General features: G+C 37.2%; 2 protein-coding genes across 5 annotated transcripts in view; both read right to left on the bottom strand.

Moving 5' to 3' along the window:
• Nucleotides 1–726: 726 nt before the first annotated feature.
• LOC133799887 (uncharacterized mitochondrial protein AtMg00860-like) lies at nucleotides 727–1,203 on the bottom strand. Its single transcript, XM_062237875.1, has one exon. It carries the CDS (start codon nucleotides 1,201–1,203, stop codon nucleotides 727–729), a length of 477 nt encoding a protein of 158 aa, XP_062093859.1.
• A 2,859-nt stretch (nucleotides 1,204–4,062) lies between these two features.
• LOC133801796 (GTP-binding protein ERG) overlaps nucleotides 4,063–9,560 on the bottom strand; it is a 32,208-nt gene continuing 26,710 nt past the window's right edge. For 2 of the 4 annotated variants that reach the window (XR_009876983.1, XR_009876984.1), the window contains one exon: nucleotides 8,820–8,947. Coding sequence is in view for 2 of the 4 variants with exons in the window: in XM_062240039.1 (XP_062096023.1) it covers nucleotides 4,757–4,976; nucleotides 5,340–5,479; nucleotides 5,586–5,689; nucleotides 8,602–8,672; nucleotides 8,789–8,947 (694 nt within the window). In the remaining 2 variants the exon portion in view is untranslated. The other 2 variants (XM_062240040.1, XM_062240039.1) reach the window with 2 other exon arrangements.

The following is a 9,560-nucleotide window of genomic DNA, read 5'->3' as shown; positions in this document are numbered from 1 at the left end:
CCCTCAATAAAATCCATGGAAATAGCGTCCCAAACCCTCATAGGCAGCGGTAGTGGCTGTAATAATCCCTTGGGTAATAAAGTGGAATACTTTGCCTGCTGACACAATGTACAAGCCTCCACAAATTCCTTGATATCTCTCTTCATTTCAATCCAATAAATCTCAGTCTGAATCCTCTTGTAAGTCCTTAAGAACCCTGAGTGACCACCGATGACACTCCCGTGGAACTCATGCAATAAAGTGGGGATTAAAGAGGATTGTTTTGAGACCACTAATATGTTCTTATACAACAAGTGACCATTCAGCAAAGAATAATTGGGAAATCCCAAGTTTCCTTCCTGCAAAGCTGACAGAATAAGAGCCAATTTAACATCTGCTGCTACTTCTTTATCAATCTGTTCTAAATGCACCAATGAAGTCACAGTAATAGATGATACTTCCAGCCCTTCATTTTTCATCTTCCTAGATAATGCATCTACCACTTTATTCTCAGCCCCTTCCTTGTATTGAATCTCAAAATCAAAACCCAGTAACTTGGTCAGCCACTTCTGATGTTCCACAGCTACTAGGCGCTGCTCCAATAAAAACTTCAAACTCCTTTGATCAATCCTTACCACAAAATGGCGCTCCAAAAAATAATGACACCACTTTTGAATTGCTAAAACCACTGCCATCAACTCACGTTCATAGACTGACCTACGTTTGGCATTGGGAGACAGCACTTGACTAAAATATGCAATAGGATGGTTCTCTTGCATCAAGACAACCCAAGGCATAACCATATGCATTAGATTCCACTACAAAAACCTTGGTAAAATCAGGCAGTGCCAACACCGGCACCGAAACCATTGCCTTCTTCAAAATCTTAAAAGCTTCATCCGCTGCTACCCCCCACTCGAACCCATCTTTCTTTAATAGTTGTGTTAAAGGCCATGCTATCCGCCCATACCCCTGCATAAAATGTCGATAGTAACCCGTTAGACCCAAAAACCCTTTCAACTCCTTGACCGTCTTTGGTGTGGTCCAATCAATCATTGCTTGCACCTTCGATTTATCAGCAGCTACCCCCTTGTGCAAGATTATATGGCCCAAATACTCAACTGAAGTCTGTCCAAAACTACACTTCTTATTCGTATAAAGCCCATGTTCTTTCAGCAGTTGTAATACTGTAACCAAATGGTCTACATGTTCTTCTTTTGACATGTTATAGACCAAAATATCATTAAAAAAAAAAACCCAATACAAACTTCCTCAAAATGGACCTGAAAATTGTGTTCATAAGTGCTTGAAAAGTAGCTGGAGCATTGGTTAACCCAAAGGACATAACCAAGAATTCAGAATGACCTCCATGAGTTCTAAAAGTTGTTTTGTGGACATCTTGCAAGCACCACTCGAATCTGATGATAACCAGAATTCAAATCCAGTTTTGAAAAAACACAAGCACCATGCAACTCATCTAAAAGCTCATCAATAATTGGAATTGGAAACTTATCCACCACTGTTGCCTGATTAAAAGCCCTATAATCGATACAAAAGCACCAGCTGCCATCCTTTTTCTTTACCAACAATATCAGGCTCGAAAAAGGGCTAGTACTAGGCCGAATAATTCCCGCTTCAGCATCTCCGCTACCAACTTCTCAATCTCTGTCTTCTGAAAGTGAGACCTAATACTCACTGGTTGTGACCCCTCTTTCAACATTATGGCATGTTCATGCCCCCTTTCCGATGGAAGGCCTTTAGGCATCTCAAACACCGACCCAAACATCTTCATAACCCCATCAAAATCTCCATGAGCAGTCTCAGATAACTCCTCCATTTCCTCTAAAGCGACAGCTAAACACTTTGCCTCCCATTGTCGATTATCCCATTTCAGCAGAAAGCCTTGATCATCTTTCTTCCAACTTTTGACCTTGATTTTAAAGAAACCAATGTCTTGTAGAGATGGATCCCCCTTGAATACCACCTTTTTCCTCCCACTCAAAATTTAATCCTCCAAGTCCTCCAATTGAATTGTATATCTCCCAATGTTTCTAACCAATCAATACCCAATAACACATCAGCACTTCCTAGGTCCATAAGAACAAATTTTTTGTAATACACACATCATGTATCAACAGAGTAACTGCATTACATACCCCTTGCCTACGAACAGTCATCTTTATTCCCACTTTCACACAATATGGTGAAGTATCAGTCACCTGTAATCCCAGCTTCTCCACCACACTTTCGACAATGAAATTATGGGTTGCCCCACTGTCAACCAACACCACAACTTCTTGCTGCCCTATTTGTCCCTTTACCTTCATTGTTTCCAAGCTTGTCAATCCAACCAGTGAATTTAATGATACTTCAAAGGTGTCTAAACACAGAGCCGACACATCGATTGTCTCTTCTTTCTTCTCGGAATTCTCCTTTACTTCCTACTCCTCATACACCATAAGAATATTGAGTTCCTTATTCTTACATCTATGCCTCGGAGTGTATTTCTCATCACACCTAAAGCATAAACCCTTGGCACGCTTCTTGTGTTCTTCCGCTGGCGATAACCTCTTAAATCGAGTATTCCCTTTGTGTGTTACAGGAATCTTCGTCGTTGTACTCTTCTCTTTCTCTATTGCATTCCATGCCTTCACGTCTCCTTTACCCTCGAGCTTTGGCTCAATCTGACTACCAAGAACTACATTCTTGGAGCTGCTCCAGCTGGCCGAGGGTTTCTGCCCAACACCCCCTGAATTGCGAGATATCAACGCGTTCCTTTCTTCGATCTACTGTGCCATATCCACAATGGCCATTAAGCCCGAAGGACTCAATAGCTTCAATTCTCCAAGAATTTCATCTTGTAATCCATTTAGAAAAGCTCCCCCTAGAACATCTTCCAACAGTTCAAATAACAGAGCCGCCATGATTTAGAAATGATTATGATACTCCGCCACTGTTTCGTGTTGCTTTAATGCTAACAGTCGTTGTACCATAGACCCATCTTTCAACGGCCTGAATCGCTTCCGTAGGCACATCTGCAAACCCACCCAAGTGTGAATCGAAACACGGCTCGAATGCCAATGAAACAACAACAATGCAATCCCTTCAAAACAAACTACTGTCATGTCGATACGTTTAGTGTCTGCCAATCTGTTGACTTGGAAATACTGTTCTGCCCTAAACAGTCACTGTTCCACTTCCTCGCCATTATAGATCGACATTTCTAACTTTCGAACACTCTACATTACCCCTGGATTCATCCCTGCAAATCCCGCCTGAGCCCTGACCTCCTCCGCCGTCGGTCTCGCCTCCAGACTCTGTTCCAATGATGTCGCTCGACCTTCCAATACTAGCGATCTTTCTCGGCCGGTCTTGACTTGCTCCGCCCACTTAAATAAACAATCCATACGAGTGATCAAATCCCGTTGAGAAGCTTGCAAGATTTCCATTTGTCGTCGTAGATCGATAATGTCCACTTCCTTCTCTGGCTGCACCGCTCCTCCACGAACTGGCTCCACCTCCATCATACTAGTATTACTCCTTGTCTGCACCATTCTCAAGAACAGATACCACTCTGATACCAATTTGATGGAACTAAGTAGGTCTTAGTCAAGAACTCACTGTTTATTACTTTCAATCAAGAACTGTACAATCAATGCACTCAGATTGCGAGGTGCAATCTTTATGTTCCCAACCCTTACAAAACTATCAACAACCCCCCAAACTAACTAACCAACTATCTATTTATACCTTCAGCCAACTCATAACAGTTAGCCACCTAAGCTACTAACAAAATGCCAGCTCAAACTCTTCTCTCTCTTATTCTTCCTTACATGTGTACTTAATGGGAGGCTTATCAGTTTCTAATAGAGGTAGTCATTAATTTTTTTCCTTCTAGTCATGAAGACCTAGTTCTGTAACTTACATGCAAGTATATAAGGTATAAAAAAAAGGATCCAATGAAAAAAAAAACATTGATTAGTTTGCCCACGTTTCATTAAATGCTTGTTCGATGGTTGGTTTTCCAATACCTTAAGCTAAAAAGCAACCCATATGGTTTCATTGTCCACGATATCAAAGACGTCGATCTCCAACAATGTAGCCATTAAAGATAGTAGAAGTTTAATTGCTGTGCATGTGCATATGTTTCTAAAACACAACATATTCTATAATTTTTCCTTTCAAATAGCTTTCAGAAAATCAGCTATCCTACATAAATTCCCCCAAAAGCAATTATTAAATGCCCAAAAAATCAGCTAATTATTGTATTCATACATAGAAGAATAAATTAAAAAATAAATAAAAAAATACACATTCAAATTTTTGGTAGGAAACACAATCGCATGAAAGGACACGATTTTCAAAATTTTGAAATGGCGAAAGAACGCAACCATTTGCCACAGACCAAGATGAGTGCTCTTCCCATAAAGTAGTGTTGCCCACCCCATAATCTATATCATGTCTCCACAAAGCTCAGTTAAGATGGTCTTTCTCAAAGTTGAATATTGAGAAAGCGTACGGTATAGGTACACATGAGACGCCTTTGTATTTACACTTCCATACAATGTGACATTTCGTCATCTTGTGAAACTCTTCATTTAAGTCTAACCTGGAGAATGAGGTGCACTTCCCTTTTGAAGATGGATCTTAGCTCTTCATTAGCTTCAATGCCAATTCTCCTGTTACAGATAAAACACATTCCAAATAAGATGACACACAATGCCTGTTGCAATTCTGTTTTGATTCAGCAGTGAGGTTGTTTAGAATTTTCTCTATGTCAAAAGTTCCTTTTTGATGGACAAAGAAAGTTGCAAAACAAATATATGCTAAGAAAACCAAATAAAATAACAAAACAAGCCAGAGAAAATGATATTGGGCAGTTCCAGTCCTGGAAACGTGCAGGAGACAGCAGATGAAACGGGTACAGGTTCAAGAAGCCTGCTCTTATACTTGGATCTCTCTGCGATACCTTTTTCAAAATATAAACGAGACCAACTCTGAAAGAGACGTAGGTGGGTCAGATATGCCCAACATATTATATCAAAATACAAAACATAATAACCAGACATTGAACATGGTCCAAGGACTGAATGGTGTTTAAAACATGGTCCATAAGACCGTACTTTATAGGAAAACTAAATGACCTTTAATTAAATTGTAACAAACAGATGTGCATGCAGAGACATTTACAAAATGCATACATATCAGGAAACCATACGTTGTGTTGACCAGAATGAAAACTATAGTCAGAATAAGCAAACAAGTTCCAAACCGAATAACAGAAAATCTTGTTTTTTTTTTTTTTTGTTTATTTGATAAGAAACAAAATCTTGATGACAAAAAGATCTCAATATGTTTACCCTATTTTAGAGCCATTCTTCCCCACAAGAATTTTGCGCTGGCTTAACTTGTTTGTGATTAAATGCTGTTCAATCCTAAGAGAGCCATTTCGCAACTCCTTCCAGTCCATTAAACGATGTTCAATACCATAAGGAATTTCCTGAAATGAATAGATTGCATTCTTATTACTAAAAACACATTATGAAATAATTTAGGCAGAAAAAATGACAACCAGGAACAGGAAACATGATAGACTCTGAACTCACCTGATGTATGTGATCCAATAATCTCTCGCGGACTACTTCCAATGAAATGTTCTTCATAATTTCCTCACTCATTACGAATGGATCTTCATCCCAAGGTCTTTTTACTGCCTAGAAAAACAACTGGAGTTAGATTTAGGTGAACACTTCAACATGACGACAAAATATAGAATGAATGACAAGAAGGAAGCATCTTCAAGCAAAGAAAGTTGAAACGCATAAAACTCCAACTCCATAATTATATTGGAAAGAAAATTGAAACTATAAGTTATGCTCCTGTAAATGATCAATAGTTTGGCAAATTTGCTTAACACCAGATCACCAGGAGGAAAAATCTGATGTCTTTACAATTTCACAAGTACTAATCTTTCTACACAAATCAATAAAAAATCTTTATTCTGAACAGAAACGAGGTTTCCAGATGAAATTAAATACCTCAAGACTGGAAACTCCCATTTCAGTAAGAGAATTCAAATAAAATTTACAAGAAAAACCACCCGTAAAATCAGAAACCCATTGCCCAATTATCTGTTATGGAGAATTTGGAAGAAAACATTTCAAGGACATCCAACAACTTAAATTAGACTTGTCTCTATCATTCAAATTTTATATTTTTTTTAAAAAAGCTATTGCTTAATAATTCAGCTGATATCATCAGAATCAAATGAAAATTGAATTGAGCAATTACTAGAGTCTAATTTATTGGGATTTTGATCTAGTCACACCTGGTAAACACACAATTCTAGTGTTTAAAATTCCCCACCTCGGACCCACCCCTCCGTGCCCTAATTAGTAATTACCATGTCCCAACCTACCAAATGATCAAAAATATTAATTTTCCCAGCCCATAAAATGCCCTTCATAAGCTTTCCTATGAAAATTGCAAGCTTCCTGGCAAACTGAATGTAGAAATAAAGTAAAGTGGAATACTAGACAAAAATGGCTGAATGCATGCCAATCTCACCCCCTTGATAAAAGTAAAACTTTTAACTCATCAAGACTTTTTGATATTTTCTAACGTATGGAAAACCGTCCTCACAGGATAGTGTCCACCCAATTGGGGACAACCATGTACTCTAACAGCCACTCACCAACTTCACAAAACCCAACCGTTTAGCTAGACCCTGCACTAAAACCATGCTCAAAATTAATTCCCATTATAGTTTTATTTTTCCTTCATAGTCATCTCAAGGCCTGAATAAATGTGAAGACCTTCAAAAGGCTAGCTAAATTATCCTTTGACTCATTCCTAAAGAAAATAAATAATCTGCAAGACTGCATGATGGAGATCACTAGACTAGTTTAGGTAATTACCAAGATGCTTATATAATATTAGATATTAGGATATTTATTTACCAAGCTTTATTTTTGGATAAATAAAACTAGGACATAATATTTACCAATATCTATCTAATTTTGAGTAATTAAAGTTATTGTTTGATTTGATTTGAACTCTTAGAATTAATTAGATTCCTAGTAGATTTAAAATATTGTTGTGAAATTTTGATAGGACTCTATTGCAGGTCATCTAGGCTAGGATTACGAATTCAAAGGGAAGATGCTGGTGTGGGGAAGGCTGTGTGTAGATGGGACAGATCCTGTGGGTTTATTAAGGAGGTCCCTTTGACTGTTAGATTGGTGAATCAGCTAGTAGTGACAGTGGTCCCTCAAATTTAGCTTTCCCTCGGTCAATACTTGAAGAAGTAACATTAGCGAAGAAGATTTTGTGGATGGCCTGAGGTGGTGTAGGAGACAATCCCAGAACTGATGGGTGTTGAAGTTCCATGTGCACGATGAGTGCCTGAACGCTGGCTTTAAGTTCTGGAAGAGAATCAAATTGTTGCAGAATTTTTGCCACCAATTCTTGCAGCACTGGAATCTGATTCATGCGCGCACTCTTGAGCCAAAGAGATGTTGAGACGTTCCAAATCTTACTGCAGTGCATCAATTCTTGCAGCCAGCACAGAGACATTTTGGTCGAATCTAGTGATGACCATTCTCAAGGAAAGAAAGGCTCCGGTGCCAATGGTAGGACCTTAACTCGTGTTGGGATAGAAGTGCAGAAACTTAGAAAAACAAGAGAGAAAAATAGAAGAAATGAAAGAGAAAGTGATAGGAGTTGAATGAGTTTTGGTAATGAATAGGTAAAAATCAGATACAATTTTTTAAGGTAGAGACCTTCCACTTTCCCCAATCCAAATCCACAAGGACCGAATGACTAAATACCCGAATGCCCCCTCAATTTTGTTAATAGCCATATATAAGAAAAATTATTCGGTAATGATTAAAAATAATCATTATCTATAGTTACTACATTTTATGGTAAGTTTTTCACAAATTTTTTTTTTCTATATGGAAAGTAAATACTATTTTGAATAGATTAAATATAAATTATTTGTATATAAATAAGAATTTAATTTATTTTTTTAATAAAGAAACTAGAATTTAAAAAATAAAATGATAAATTAAATAAAATATTTTTTACATATTTTTATTTGTTAAAAAATTATAAGGTAGTCTTTTTTATAATTTTAAATTTTTGACTTCTCGAAAGAGAGAAACACTAAAAAAGGAAAAGTGAATGAATAATTAATAATTTTGAATTGATTACTATAATAAAAAGTTGAATTCTAATTATAGATTATATTAATTTTTTTTGTACATCTAAATAAACAAACTAACCTTAGATTATCATCCAATGGCTAGATATAATGTCATTATATATACCTTCAATTAAACACTTCCAAACAACTACATCAACTCACCCACTAAACTTAACTACAACTACCCATAAACCCTATTAATTTCCTCGATTCCTCCTTTTATGGGTGTCTAATAGATACATGCATGGCTACTTGGGGCTAGCTCAAACGGTTGGGTGTGTGAGTATGTGTGGGAGGAGGGAGGGGTTCAAATCTTCATTGTATAAAATAAAAATAGATACGTGCATGCACGCATGCATGTGTGTAAGTTTGTTTTATAATTTCTGCAACAAAATCATGAAATAATTGAAAGTAACATGCCTGTTCCATCAAATATTGACTAAGATCCTTAACTCCTGAACCTTTGAGCCCCGATATCATGAAATGCCTGCAAGATAAAATGAGCATTTAAAAAAGTAGAAGTCATAGTAAGCACTATGGGTATTTTAGAGCAAACCAGAGAGGAGTCTTAAATATAATTTTCTACAAGAAAGAAAATCCCACCTCTCAAAACCAGGGAGATCCTTGAACTGCTCAGCAACTTTCAATAAGTCTTTCTTTTTCTCAGCTAAGTCAACCTTATTCATACATAAAACCCGCTTTTGCATTGCATGTGATTTTGCTCCCATATGTTTAATGAGTCCTATGACTCTTGCATCAGGTCTATATGAACCAAATTTGAAAGGGTTACTTATAAGTGACCAAGTATATGATAAAATATAGGAAAAATAAAATGTTCAGCCAATATTTACTTGAGAGACAGTACATGTACTTCTACAGAAATCAAGAAACTCTAACAGATTAAGTTTACAATAATAATAATAAAATCTCACAAGTCACTAAGACAAGAAGACACCCATATTTCTTTTCAACAAAAAATGGGGGATATAGTATACAGTCTACTAGGAGTGCAGGGACGCTGAGACAGCTGATGAGTCATCCGGAATGAGATGCACCAGAATTCTATTAATGATCAGGTGCTCATTGATAAGCCCCAGGTCAGATTTGTGTACCAAAGAAAGAAAGCCAAGAAGGCATGACTAGTATTGTATTAAGGCATTTAATTGCTTGTATAGTTTTATTTTCAATTGGTAAATAGGTTGATGTGTATTATTTTGAGTAGCTGATGTGGCAGAAATTGTTATATACCATAGGCTATATATATTAGTGGGAGGTCATTTAGTGAGGGGATAGGAAAAAGTCTAGAGAGAAGTCTCAGTTATTAGGAGAGCCCCAATCCTCTAGAATGATGGGAATAGGAGAGAACACGCCTCTC

The sequence above is a fragment of the Humulus lupulus genome, chromosome 9 (genome assembly GCF_963169125.1).
Source record: "Humulus lupulus chromosome 9, drHumLupu1.1, whole genome shotgun sequence".
Taxonomy (NCBI): domain Eukaryota; kingdom Viridiplantae; phylum Streptophyta; class Magnoliopsida; order Rosales; family Cannabaceae; genus Humulus; species Humulus lupulus.
Note: the sequence above shows the minus strand (reverse complement) of the source record. Positions and strands in the feature narration are given on the sequence as shown.